Genomic DNA, 15,099 nt, shown 5'->3' on the forward strand with positions numbered 1-15,099 from the left:
TTACCCGAGACTCTGACTGATGTTGGCTGTGAATACCTGGATTTGATTCAGTAGGATACACACTTCATAACACATTTGTACAAATACAAACAGAACAAAGGGCGATCGTGGCTGTAACCGGAAGGTTGCCGGTTCGAGCCCCGGCTCGGACAGTCTCGGTCATTGTGTCCTTGGGCAAGACACTTCAACTGCCACCTACTGGTGATGGCCAGAGGGTCCGATGGCGCGATATGGCAGCCTTGTTTCTGTCAGTGTGCCCCAGGGCAGCTGTGGCTACAACTGTAGCTGCCTCCACCAGTGTGTGAATGTGAGAGTGACTTAATAGTGGAATTGTAAAAAGCACTTTGAGGGCCCCGAAAAGCGCTATATAAATGAAATCCATTATTATTATTATTATTATTATTATTATTATTATTATTGTTAAATAAACTCAATTTAAATGAGCGTCTTACTTGCCAGAGAAATGTTCTGACGATCTCGGTGAAGATTACTGCAAATTCAAAATGGGGTATATGTAGCACATGTTGAAAGTGTGAATGTGTGTGTGTCTTGTCGGGGTCTAAGTTTGTGCGTTTCTGTGCAAGCATAAAAACCTCCTGTACCCCGAGGCCCACTCTTCTCCCCATGAATGGTTAACCTGCTCAGTCTGAATAAAATCAATTACTCCAGGCTGGCAGCTATGATCCCTCTCACTCAAACACACACTCCTTATACACATGCACATGCTACTTAAGTTCCTGATAGTATTGAAATGCAGATAGATTAGGTTGTACCTACCTCTCTTTAACTCGGTCCATTTTAAATGAATTTACGAGTATAGAACTTGAGCACCTCTCTCTTTGCTCAATTCAACACCTCCCCAACTTCCACCTCTCTCCCATTCTCTTTCTTCCATCCATTTCATGTCCAGTTGAGCATCCAAGCGAGGTTGGAGGTGATAAAGCGAGCCACCAAAGCCCTGCGCCAGCTGGGTGAGAAGAACAGGAAGAGAGGAGGTGATGACAGTAGGGAGCAGGAAGGGACGGACCCTGCAGGAATGACTTTTGATGAGGCTCTAGCACACCTGCAGCAATCTCAGGCCCACCTGGACACTCTGAGTCATCCCTTCATTCTGTCACTCAAAGACAGCCAGGAGGTAAGCCCCATCTGCCAAACACTTGAGCCATTTTATTCTTTTTCGGAGAGTGAGATTTGCTCTTTGTGTAAATGTGCTTTTAATGATCCATTGAAAGAACACACAAAGTTTAAGAGCGATATTTGCCAGCTGGTTAATTAAATTGGGGACAGAATTATTCTTTAGCACGCAGTACAATGTATCGTGCAATCATTCTAATCCACAAACTTAAGTGGTAAATAATTACAACTATTATCCAGCCAAACCCAGTTTGTTGTCATGGGAAACACAAAGAAACACAAAGAATTTGCATAAAAAATGATGCAAAAATCAAAAACGCATGAGCTGATCTACTTTTCAAAGAAATGAGGCATGTGGCTAGTCACACAAAAATGGTTCCAAAATAAAGCTAGCTTGTTTGTGTGGATGGATTATTAATATCATTATTTATGTTTTTGTGTGTACTGTATATATAAAAGAATCATTACTGTTAAAAGAGCAAATTCTTCAGTTGCTTCTAACTTCTGCTTTTAACTGATCAGCTGATCAGCAGCATCCATGTATAAACTCAGTCAATTCAGAAGTCTTACATTCATAGTGCTGTGCAAAAGTCTTGAGCCACCTCTCATCTCTTTATATTTTGGTAAAATGGGGGAATGAGTTTAGTGATTTCTTGAAATGTGCAACCATTGATGCAAATACAGTATATAAGAAGAGTTTGTACCATTCTAACAGCCTGAAAGTCAATATTTGGTACAACCACCTTTATTCTTCAACACAGCTTGAACTCTTTCAGACAAGCTTTCTTGTAATTTATTTGAACAGAAAGCCTATTTTATGCCTGTCAAACTTTGTTATCTTTGGCATTTTTCATAGACTCAGCTAAAGAAATGAGAACAAATTATGTTTCTGCAACAGGCTGCTAGTAACGAAGTGTCTAAAAATAAGTTTTAAATGAGTTTTTTAAGCTGTCTGTTATTAGTAGGCACAACAGCATTTCATCCCTTGAGCTCGGTGTATCTTTGGCTCCTTGGAAGCAAAATCAGTGAAGAAATGCAATCCCCACACAAATGCAATTGCCTATGGAACGGTAAGTTTAATAGGCCCTGAAGTGAAGAAGACATTTGACTCTCACTTCTTACTTCTTTGCCAGTTCATAAGGTCACCTTTGGCTGGACATACAAATGGTGCCTGCATATTTTATTTATTTATTTATTTATTTTTTAGAAAGAGGGGCAATACATATTAATGAACATTTTAACAAATGTAAATATGCCAGATTATAGCCTTGGGCTAATTTCCATCTGCATATACAGTACTTGTAACGCTTGTGTCTATGTGTGGGTATGTGTGTTGTATATTTTGGGGGTGGTTCTGCTCGGCTAAGCTCTTCCCAGCCTCAGAAAGGCCAGTCAAGGGTATATTAATGTAAATCTGTGGTCTGCTGTTTCAAATGAGCCCTGCCGTATGGACGCATATATGGTACAAGCACCATGCTGTATCTCATTAAGCAAAGTCACACTGACTTACCCCACTGTCACCTCGCTGTGGCTGTCTGTGTGTGTATACACAGTCTGAATCTGGGGCTAGAGGGAGGGGACATTATAACTTGGCGAGCTAAGTGTTGCTATGCGACAAGATATCATTGAAAACTGGTGATTTCTGACCCCCACACTGTGCAAGTTAATAATATTTTGTCCCAGTTTTAACTGTGTTTAAAAGCACATACCCTCCATAATAGAGTGGAAGACACAAGAATTACCAGGCAGAGCTTTAGGGCAGAGTCACTGATGCATACATGGGCGCACACACACATACACAAGCACACACACAAACACTGCATCCTCTATGTATAACTTTCCTTTTTTTGGTGGAGGATGTAATTGTATCCTTGGAGATGTATTAAAATAATGGATATAAGAACCAGAAAGGGGCAGATAGGTAGGGAGAGATAGATACAAGAAGCTCTGTAGGCTCTGTTTGGCTATACTGTGGTCGTTTATCAAGTGTACGTGACCAGCTGCTAGAAATATTGTTAAACCTTTCTAACACAAAGAATCTAACACAGAGGCCTTGACCTACAATAAGGACATCAAATGGCATGTTCTTGATATTGTAAATAGTGATTTTTAAACTATTAACTCGTGCAATTGTGAGAAAAACAGCAAAGAAAATAATAACAACAGATCGTGTGATTTGTCTCTGCAGCAGCAGGGCTATTCCTTTCTATGTTCCATATTCCTTTTGATGTGGTGAATCACATACTGTGGGCTATGAAAACCATGTCCTTGATAATTACACTTTAGAGTAGTATATAATATTAACAAAATTAACAATAGCCTTATTTTTCATCCACACACTGAGGCTGCACAATGATACACAGAGTGGCTAAGATCTCCATTATCCTACCAGCGTCCCCCGTATCCTCCAGGTGAAATGGGAATCCCTATTACATGCCCTTTTTTCCCCTAGCTGCTACTCTTTGGAGGAGCCTCATACCCGCTACTTTCTTTGTCCTTAAACTCTCTTGTGATCATAGCTAAGGATTGGAACAGAGAGCAATGAATTGAGAGCTTAGTTTCATGACACACTCATCATGTCATCATCATGTCCATTTCCTCTAACTGGCGCTTTACTTAAAGTGCTAATTTTTTCTGACAGGCATTCGTGGTCTGGCTCTTGGCACTGAGTGCTGCAGAATGCATCCGTGAAACTAAAAGGATATCCACAAAAGAGATGTTACACAACAAGACACTCTTCAGGCTTTAGCTGATATTATGCTTTGAAATTGAATATACAGAGAAAATATCATGCATATTTGATATTCCTAGCATAAATATGATGTCAACATAAGGAATGTATGTATTTGAGTAACCTGAATACTTACCAGCACATTAGTTCGGTACACCTGTTCAACTGCACATTAGGGCAAATATGCTAATCACAGAGCAATACCTAAGGGCATTTAAGTATGAAGACCGGGTCAAGACGACCTGCTGAGGTTCAAACTGAAAATCAGAATGAGGAAGAATGGTAATCTAAGTGACTTTCCACATGGCATCATTATTGGTGGCAGACAGTCTAGTCTATTTCAAAAACATCTGATCTATTAGGGTTATTCTGCAAAACCATTTCCAGGGTTTACAGAGAATGATCCAAAAAAGAGAAAATCCAGTGAGCGGCAGTTCTTTGGGTGAAAATGCACTGTTGATGTCAGAGGTCACAGGAGAATTGCCAGACTGCTTTGAGCTGATAGGGATAGTTAGAACAAAGGTATGCAGAGCATCTCTGAATGCACAACACGTTGAACCCACAGTCATCGGTTAAAGATGGGCAACAGTTCACACAAGCTCACGTTGTCAGGTAGCAACATTGGGATAGTAGAAGTCCAATTTAATGTAAACAATATGAATGTCGTTTATACACCACAATGAGCCTGATTAGCTGACTCATGTTCAACCCTTTGCGACCATAATGAGCCCATCTTCTAATGGCTCCTTCCAGTAGGATAACTCACCATATCACAGAAGCCCAAATCATGTCAAACTGGTTTCTTGAACATGACAATAAGTTCATTTCAGATGCACACCAGATTGCAGTTCACACCATATTTCAATCCTTTGGGGCATGATAGAATGGGAGATTCACATTATTGATGTGCAGCTGACATATCTGCAGAAAATATGTGATGCTGTCATGTCGATGTGAGCCAGAATCTCTGAGGAGTGTTTCCAGCACCTTGTTGAATCTGTTTAAACATGTGCCAAACACCTTCACTGTTAAAATAGCTTATAGATTTGGACGATTTCCAAGTGGTATTTTAATGGTGGATTTGGAAAAGACACACAAGACACAGAAAGCAGACATTACATTTCCTGATACTGCGACTGAACTGTCTGAATGTAGCTTCCTGCTGAGAGGTTGTATCAAAAAGCGACCTTAGTTTAGGAGGAGGGTCTTTCAATGGCTTGAGCTCAATTCTACTGCAGCTGCAACAGGCACTGAAGGGTTTGTGATTAGACTGAATGTTGGAAGGTTCCCTGGGGAACATGACAGCATTGCCATGTAAAAAAAAAAAAAAAAGGTTTATAGAATGAATAGTGAAAAGTGGCCATGGTTCAACAATGATTAATGAAACAAATCAAGATGGGATAGAGTAATTACTGAATCCTTTCATGCATATACTTTGAGAACTGGAGCGAGGTGTTTAAGTTCATGTTTTTCTTACAACTAATTAAAATATGGATATCTTTAGAAGTGCATTATTTTTCAAAACTTATTCTGAAGGAGTTATTTATTTGGTCATTAAAGTAGTAGTAAAAACAATATGCTGAAACTCATGAAGCATGTTTTTTTTTATATTAGGTGCACTTACTAACTGCTAGTACAGTGCCGTATTGGACACCATGTGTGAAAGGAGGAAAGTATCAGCAATTAAATAACCTTTAGCTTCTGGCAACTCCAAAGACCTTGTCAGCCTTATCCTCTGGCATTTGTGCTTGTAGCGTTTAGCTGAAAAGTCAGATAGGGGTGTAAAATGTAATAACCAGAGGCATGTGACCATGCATTAATAGAGCCAAAAGCCTGATAATGACACTCACACATTGAAAATGTCTGCATGTGACACAGAAGAGTAAATGGTAATGTACAGTGCCAGGAAAAGCATTTGTCCTCTTTCTGATGTCTTAGTTTATTTGCATATTTGTCACACTTAAGCTTTAATATTAGACTCAGATACCTGATTAAATGCAAAATGCAGTTTTAAATTTTTCATTTATTAAGGAAAAAGGTTATCCAAACCTACTTTGGCCTACTGTATGTGAAAAAAATAATTAACTCCTAAACCTAATAAGTGGTTGCGCCACCCTTGGCAACACTATCGCCACCATGTTGGACTGGTGGGTTGATTTTTTTTTTTTTTTTTTTTTAATGAATTGCTGTATTACTTTTAGATGTAACGGGACTCAAACCTCCCACTCATCAGTCCACAGAATATTTTCATATAGATGTGTTTTTCTTTGGTAATTGTGAGACAAGCCTTTCTGTTCTTTTCGGTCAGCAGTAGTTTTCGTCTTGAAATTCTCCCATGGATGCGTTTTTGCCCAGTCTCTTTCTTATTGAAGAGTCATGAACTCTGACCTTAACTAATGTAAGTTAGGGCTGCAGTTGTTCTGGGTTCTTTTGTAACCTCCTGGATGGGTCATCAATGCACTCTGCACAGCTTTAAATTTGCAAATTATTACATTCTGTTTTTCAAAAGAGGTTATGATTGTGAACCTAACTAAATACATTTTGTACTCCCTACGACACACGTGTCCTTGATCTCTGACAATTTTGTGCACTTTTTTCACAGTGCCTTTTCTCCCCTTAAGAACTCTTTCTGTCATCTCATTAATATTAGTTTGTCTCTAATGTCTTAATATTTTATGGCCCCTAAAAAGACTGTGATCTTGTACGTTGAGATTAAGTCTACTACCTCAGTCTTTAATCATTATTTTTAACATCATTGTGTTTCGCTACTTTTTTCCATGTTTTGTTCCTGTTCTAGGAGCAGCTGTGGGCCTACAGTCAACTTTACGATTTGTCCCGTTCTGAGAGGTCAAAAGTCTGCGAGTTAGCAGTCACTATGGCAACTGATGGACAGCCCCTGGAGCAGATTGGAGAGCTTCTGCGCGTCACTGTTGGATCCTTAGACCTGTCTCTCAAAAGTGTCCTTCACGATGCTGTGGAGAGAGTAGTCGCTGCACTCAGGTATTTTATTTTCGATGTCAAGGTTCTTGATGTTCTACAGTATATGCAAAAAAACTCTGAGGTGTCAAGTGCTGACAATACCTATGTACATACTGAGATAGTTTGCAAAGATATGCACTGCCAAATGTTAGTTAATCTTCTTTTAGTAACTTCCCAACAATGCCCCAACATGCACAATGACAGAGAATCTTGAATCTTGAAATATGCATAATTTTGAGAAAAACAGCACTTTCTGTAATGGCTTGGTAATAACATGTTAATAATGGATTAATGTTTGATAAGCAGTTTGTTAATAAAGAGGCATTAACTAAGTAAATGCAATATGCAATTACCAAATTAACAACCAAGTAGCAGCTTGTTATTACTTAATGTAATAAGAGACCACAAATGGTAGTAATGTAGACATTTAAAAGGACCAATGAGGCAAAATGACTAGTGCAACAATGTAATAATCTTTTTTTTTTTTTTTTTTTTTCTGGTTTGATTTTTTTTTTATTTCAGCCTACAGTCATGTGAAGGAAGGAAGCTTTCACAGGACTCTAAGCAGTCCTGTGAAATATTAAGTACATCTTTACTGTTTTCAGAGAAGTTAGGATGGTAAATAGCAGTCAGGTGATGCTGATCAAATTTGTGAGCGCCTCAGTAAAAGCAGAGGTTTTGGCAGTTGGTGTAATAATGTAATAATAATGTAACAATGTAATAATCTTAATTATTAACTCTATTAACACATAAATATTACTGTTTTTATGGAACTGTAATATAAAGCGCTACTCACTTTTTTCCCAAAAGGTGGATGAGCTATGAAACTGTAATCATGAGGTGAGCAGCTTAGTTTAAAGCTGAAAGCAGGGGAAAACTTGTAATCTGGGATTCATAAAAAAACAAAAACAAAACCACAGCTTTCAGAGATTCTCCATCTCAAGACATCCAAACGTTGGTAACTCTGGTTCTCCTCTTAAAACATTTTTAGCTAAAGCTCTTTTTCAGTAGAAAAAACACACACACATAAAAAACCTGAAAAGTTGCCTTCAGCTGAATGCTCTGGACTGCACTCTGCCATTTCACTTTTACCATGCTGTAAGGGAGCTCATTCTGTAGTCTCTTTATAAATGCAGAGAGTGCTAAGACCTTCAAAGGCAGGGGTTTAGAAGCACCAGCATCCACAGTTGGCTGCATTGGCTGCCAATTGTGACCATTTCTCCACTATATATAAGTGTGTGTGTGGATTTTTTTTTTTTTTTTTTTTGAGAAAAGGGTGTCAATAGCATTCAGAGACCAGTTGATCAAATCCATAATTCTCTTTAGGTTTTAGAAACAGACTGTGAGAGAGTAGAACTAAGCAGGGAAGATAAGGGAGAGGAGAAAAAGTGTGTCCGCCTCCTCCGAGAGCCAAAAGGATCACATACAGAAACCTGTACAAAGAGATCAAACCGCTACACACCTCTTACTGCAATCAAATTCTTTACTGCAGCCTAGCTAAAATAGCAAAAATAAATAAACAATGTATACATCTCAAGCTTCAATTCAAGTCAAAAAAATATCTTAATTCTCCGCCTGATGTCTGAAGCTAGTGATTATTTTTGTGGCTGTAAATCATAGCTTGTGTTGCACAATGCTAGACCCCCTGTTAGTCCCAAGTTGTTCAGAAAATTGTTAATATTAGGACAGTGTTGAAAAATTACAGTTGTACAGTAATCTTGTGTGCTGTGTGCTATCAAACATACCACCAGCTGTGACAAGCAGAATAAAGGAATAGGAAAATTTAAGATGTCAGGTTGCTACGTGTGGCTCCCTTTTGTGCTAATTTAATCTTTTTTTCACATTCGCTGTTGCGCCTTGCCAAACAACATTATCATCTACACGTAACCCTTTCATTATCTGTCAGTGCAGATTGTATGGAAAAATTAATGTATTTTTATAACTATCCAGACAAAGCGAAGTGTCTACATTCAGCTCAAAAGCAGGCTTTTGAACATACTGTGCGCCACCTGCTGACACCACCTACGACCTGATCTTTGTTGGTTGTTATCTGAAAATATACTGTATATATATCTGTCCACTTTGGGCTGAGCATGTTGGTGGGAAGAACACTGTCAAAACAAATGCCTGAAGTGTTGAACTGAATCTGCAGTAGCTGCCTGTGGGAGTTGGGCTCACAGTCTTTTATTGGTGTTTTCCTGCTCCCAGAATTCAAAAGGAAGGCAGAGATGATTCACCAAGATGTGTCTGCAGATGTGCTAGATGTAAGGGCCGCGGTAAACACTTTGTATAACATTGTATAACATCCAACGAATACATGTATATGTTTGTTACTTAGTTTCTTGAGAAGAAGTGAGCTAAAACCCATTATAGAGAGTTGTTTTGATTTAACATACTGGAAGATGATTTTTTAAATGATTTTGCTTTTTGCTCAGACAGGCAGACCAGCGAGCAGGGTTTTACTGACAAAACCAGATATCATCAGGCCATCTGATTGGCTTGATAAATGAGTATCACCCGCTGTGATTATAATCCTGCCTCATTTCCAGCTTTTTTTATAGCTGCTCAATGGTGCATGCTTCAGATAAATGGCACCTGAATCTGCAGACACACACACACGCACAGGCACTCACACACACATTTGTATTTGTATAGACTTGGAGGTCATTATCCCTAATGAACACACACACATACACACTTTATTGCGTGCACATGTTCTTCCCTTTTCTCTGATTCATTATCTTTTTTATAATTAATGCAGCCTGATACAGCTGTTCCCCTCCAGATCTCACTCTGCTCCCATACACACACACACACACACACACACACACACACACACACACACACACACACACACACACACACACACACACACACACACACACAGAGTCTGGGTGTGTGTGTCAGGTGCAAGACTGCACACAGAGTCCTATTTATTCTCTGGGGGTTTTCTTTACCTTGAACACGTCACTCCGTGTTCTTACATTATGAATATCCCTTTATGCGTCGACTGCGTGTGGCTGCGAGCGTGCTTTTCCGTAGTTTCGGGGCTTTCTTGAAGCATTGTGTTTGGCAGTTATGAATGAGGCGGTCTTGTTTTTGGCTCTCTCAAAGCCTTGAGTCTGGTACAGCAGGCATCCCTGAGCCTCACACTAATAGCCGTCTTTTGTATCTGTCATAACTGCTTTGTTTGTGTGTGTTTAAATTCAAAATGTAAGTAGTGAAACCCAATAAAGAAAATGCTGCGTCATCTTTCCACTTCTTGCCCAGATCATCTGTATGTTGTGTGCGTATAAAGCGCGCGCGCGTGTGTGTGTGTGTATATTGTGTAGGCAGTTATATGTATTGGCCGGGGCATACGTTTATTTGTGTATGTGTATGGATACAATTCCAGCAGAAAAGTGGAAGTGAGTCGGGGGAAATCACCTTTTTTCCCTCCCCCTTTGTTTCTTTCTTTCGTTGTGAAAAATGGCCTGTGAACATATGGTGCACACACACACATACAGCAGCACCCAGAGCCACTCTACAAATGCACTAATGATGTACCTTCTTAAGCTTACCTACTATTATGTGGATTTAAACCTCATCTCATTACGCCTCTTTTTATCATCTTTAAATTATTAAAATTAACGTGTTCTTGTAAATTTCCACCGGGCTCGATGAGCTTGTCACATTGGAGATGGCTATTAATGTTTTTTTTTTCTGTTTCATCTTGTCTGTAAGACTTGAAATAATTTTATGATTGTTAATTTAACAAAGGTTCACTACCTTCAAACATTTAATTGCCGCCAGACACATTTTTAACTAACACCGTCCCTGAGAAGGAAGCCTTTGATTTTTTTTTTTTAAGTTGCTGTCCCTTGACATTGTGCTAATTTGAAAATCTTATCTTAATTAGCTGATTATGTAAGATGATCGTGGTGATGTGGTTTGTTTTTCAGTGGAGACCCATGCGCCCTGACAAATTACCCACAACCCCTCAGGGTCCTGGAGGCCATGGTGACTGCTGTGCACAACAGTGTGCAGAGTGGGTAGGTTACATCTGTCATCTCATACAACATACTTACAGTGACCCATTCTCTGATTTCCTTTGTAGTCCCTAAACTAAACTGTCCTCACACAGCCAATGTCACAGCACTTAATCGCTTGTATTTTGAGTTTTATGTAAATCAACTAAGCCTTAAAGATTTTCTTCAGCTTTTGTCACCCTCTCTTTGCACTCTGCATCTTTTCAGTTCTATTCAAGGGCTGAAATTAACACCTACTGAGTGTTAAATATCAGTTAAATATCTGATAAATAAATGAAGATAAACTGACAAAAGGCACCTGGCAAGCCTGTCTTGTAGCTCTTTTTGACGACGAAAACATTTTGACAGCATCTATTGCACCCCGGTCAGCTTTTTCATGACAAAAAGACAAACAAGGCACATGAAAACAAGGGATCTGTGACAAAAGAACCTTAAATTAATGCATTATAGTGCAGTCATGCCCACTGCATTACTTTGGAAAATGTGAAATTTCAAAGAAGAATGGCATAAATAGTAGACTTTTAACTTCTTACTGACAAAGACATAACATATAGCCGGTTACATGCTAGAGTACGTAACAGATAACCTAAACTATTTGTTTTTATTGTTGGTATTCTATTCAATGTAATAACCAAAGATAAACATATGGAGCTACCCACTATAGCAAACTCTTTTTTTCCCAGATTCCCTTCCTGACCCAAACCCAAAGTGAATTTCCGGCTGGAAACCTCCGCTTGCCAAGCAAAAGTGTTAACCACTACACCATTGGAGGAACCTTTGAATTCACAGACATTTGCTGTTTTTCTTAATTAATGATAAAGTTCTTAATTGTTTTGAAAATGTCCTTATTACTACACAAGCGTTTACATCATGTAAAGTGGAAGAATTGAGATATATTGTTAAAATTTCCCATTTTACTGTTAAGTCATCTCAGTAGTAATGGTAATTTTATTTATATAGCGCATTTCATTACATGTGATAGGTGAAATCTGCGAAGTAGTCAACTTTATTTTTTTACAATTATTATAGATGTTTTAAGGCTGTAAAACCCCTCACTATACACTTTATACATTTTTCTCAGACAGGTATGAACATTTTCACACTTTTCTCTCTTGTTTAAAGACCCTCAAAGTTCAAACCTTCGTAGAAAAATAAGTCGGTATTATAGAATGAAACCAAAGATCAAACCCTGTTTTCAGGTCCAAAACATGGGAATAGAGCAGCTGCGAGAGAATTCAACATTAATGAATCAATGGTACGGAAGTAGGGGAAGCAAGAAGAATGAGTTGAGTAAAATTTGACGTATCTGACTGTTTTGTTTCGCTTAATGTGCTTCATAATGCGACGTGCCTTATGGTCCGAAAAATACGGTAACTTCTATCTTCCTTTAGCATGTCCAGAAGTCCAACTTTTTGTGCGACGGTTAGCATCGTCCTCTGCCTTTTGGGTGCTACCGCAGGTGTCTTTGACGGTGCAAAACATTTCGTCGACATTGTTGTGTTTGTTGGGGAGAAAACTTACACAGATATAGGACTTCAGAGTCACATTGCTAGCGATCGAAGATTTATGTAAATTTGACAACTTTGACACAACGTAACTGTAGCTATAGTTGAATCATTTAGTTTGTAAAAAAAACCAACAGAATAACATACTCAGTTTCCTACAGCTCAGTTTAACGTCCTCAAATCTTTGTGCAAACTGTCTAACAGGCAATTTCTTGTTTCTTGAATGAAACAAGTAAACTACTTGGTAACATTTAGACATCTTAGTGGGAACTCTACACCTTGTCTCTCAATCTCTGTCTCTTTATCTGTACCTCACTTTGCCTGCTGTCAACCTCCCTCTCAAATCCTTCTGCAGTGACAGTACCGTCACTTCAGATGACCTCCTGGCTTGGCTGCGTCCATTCTGCGGTGACGCATCTCTGCCCGTTCGGCCTCGCATCGACGTGCTGCAAATTCTGGAGAGTAACTTCAGCCTCGGAGACAGTGACGTTCGTCTTCTGCTGCTTTACAGGACTCAGGCTGTTCTCAGGGACAGAGAGGTAATGTTACTGATGCTCTCACACGTGTTTGAAGTTATGAAGATTTAACCCTCATGCTAACAAAGTGAGAAATATACTTTACTTGACAAACAAAGTGCTCTACAGAAGCACATGGAAAACTATCTACAGATGGGTAGAGAGGTCTGAATTTCCTGTTGTCCATGCTTGTACAAAAGAAAATAGAAGCAGAGAAGATAAAAAGGAAAATGGAAAGAGAAGAGAATCATTAGTGTGAAGACATACAAAAACGAATGTGTTAATTTTAATAGCACCATCAAAAAATAGTATTAAATGGTTGTGATCATACAAAAAAACTTGAATATAACATCTCTGGGATTATTCTCGTTTATGATGGACTCAGACAGTTGGAAAAATCCACAGTCTCCAACCTAAAGACCACAGGGAGTCGTTTTCAGTGGGCACATGGCATGGATAACTTGCACAGCTTCATATCCAAGTTTTGGAGCAATACACTGTCGTCCAGAAAACTGTCTTGCTCATTTCAGCAATGCTCTGCTAGACAACATTTTGCATTTTGCAAATCATTAAATTATATTTTTAATTACATTTGACACAACTTTGTTTTCTCTCTTTTTTTAAAAAACAAAAAACAAAAACAAAACAGGATGTCACATTTAGTGTAAAATAAAGTAGCTCCATTCTAAAAGATGTCAGTGTAGGAAAAGTGCCTCAGTTTCTTGACAACATGAACACATGTCAGTGGAATCTACTTAACTTTGAATGTGTGGAAACAAGTTCTTAGATGTAATTAGAGATAAAAACTATGAGTCTGAAGCTTGTAACCCACAGTGGGTTTTGCACAAGCTCCCACAACCAGGTGTTAAAAATCATACTAAGGGATAAATGTTTAGATTTGAAATAACTGCATAAATATATGTGAGTATTACTAATCCGTATGTGTCATTTGCATATTTGCAGTAGTATGTAACATATGTATGTATGTATGTGTGTGGCTGTGACTCTCCCCTCCTCCCTCCCTGGTATAGCAGACAGCTGACTGGCTAGTCACTAAGTTATTTGACTGACTAATTAATGGCCCAAGCTGGATAATTAGTGTGTAAATGTATGCAGGCAGCCTTGGGCCATTGTCAGCGCAGGTAGACAGGTGTGTGGGCCCGGACTCTTTAACTAATTAGGCGAACTCCTAACATTTGGCAGGTTCTGATGAAATATACACACACACACACACACACACGCACACTTAACAGAGCGTACATGCAAGGGATCTGTTAATTAATCTTTTAAAAGAAGTCACGTTGTAAGAACCAGACTCGTTTCAGATGAAGTGCCACTTTCTCTCATCTCTCCCTAAGGCAGCCAAAAGGCCTTTAAGTGTGAGAGTGGGGTTCTTGTAGCCAAATGTCTGTTTTAACGTTGATTATTCAAGATTTTTGACTGTTGAAAATGCTTTTTGTGTTTTCACATCTGTACTGACACTCTCGTCCAAACGCATGCACAACAACGCGCACTCACTCTTTTATTTATTACATTTTGCCTTAATAATTGTAGCAACTTTTCATTGTGTCAGCTGCTCGACTGGAAGCAGTTGCACATTAATCATGTTGGCTAGGCCGGTACCACCCGTAAGCAGAGCTGGCACTGACAGCAGGAAGCTGCCCCAAGGCCACGCCGGAGACTTTGTTGTGGCCCACTCTGACCTTATCATGCTGGCTTACAGCCTGAAAGGGAGAAAAAGTGTAGGAAAAGGGGAGAAGTGGTGCTCGCTTAGAAGAAATAAAAAAAAAAGTCAGATTCTGACAAAGGTGACAGGGGAGGAAGAAGGAAGGAAAGAAGTTGGTAATGTTCCCCCTCTCCTCCCTGGTTCCATAACTAATCAGCGCAGCTCCTTCTTAAAAGCATCCCACAGACTACATATTCATAGAAAAATGCCACATCTATAATACGTACTAGTATATACCCAGCCCTCCTGTGTCATATGCACATATTACTCAGATAGACATGCAAAAGGGTTGCCTGCTGTGATTTCCATGACAACCACGGTCTCGAGCCACAGTTTGAATTGAACTGAAAGCACTAGTATGTTTCTGTAATGCTTCCTTTTCAGCTTCTGTGTGTTTGCTGTTCTGACAAAGATATCTGGATGACACTGTTTTCAGTGATCAAAGCACAGTCTGTCTCTCACACACACACACACACAGTCT

General features: G+C 39.2%; 1 protein-coding gene across 4 annotated transcripts in view; it reads left to right on the forward strand.

The window, feature by feature from the left end:
* nbas (NBAS subunit of NRZ tethering complex) overlaps nucleotides 1-15,099 on the forward strand; it is a gene marked incomplete at its 5' end in the record, with an annotated part of 182,930 nt that overhangs the window by 118,986 nt on the left and 48,845 nt on the right. The window contains 5 exons of one of the 4 annotated variants that reach the window (XR_014271223.1): nucleotides 911-1,135; nucleotides 6,663-6,865; nucleotides 10,786-10,875; nucleotides 11,556-12,157; nucleotides 12,733-12,847. Coding sequence is in view for 2 of the 4 variants with exons in the window: in XM_082505113.1 (XP_082361239.1) it covers nucleotides 911-1,135; nucleotides 6,663-6,865; nucleotides 10,786-10,875; nucleotides 12,733-12,916 (702 nt within the window). Of the gene's footprint in view, nucleotides 1-910; nucleotides 1,136-6,662; nucleotides 6,866-10,785; nucleotides 10,876-11,555; nucleotides 12,917-15,099 lie in introns of those variants that run through there. The other 3 variants (XR_014271224.1, XM_082505113.1, XM_082505114.1) reach the window with 3 other exon arrangements.

The sequence above is a fragment of the Aulonocara stuartgranti genome (assembly GCF_965226115.1).
Source record: "Aulonocara stuartgranti genome assembly, chromosome: 15".
NCBI classification, from domain to species: domain Eukaryota; kingdom Metazoa; phylum Chordata; class Actinopteri; order Cichliformes; family Cichlidae; genus Aulonocara; species Aulonocara stuartgranti.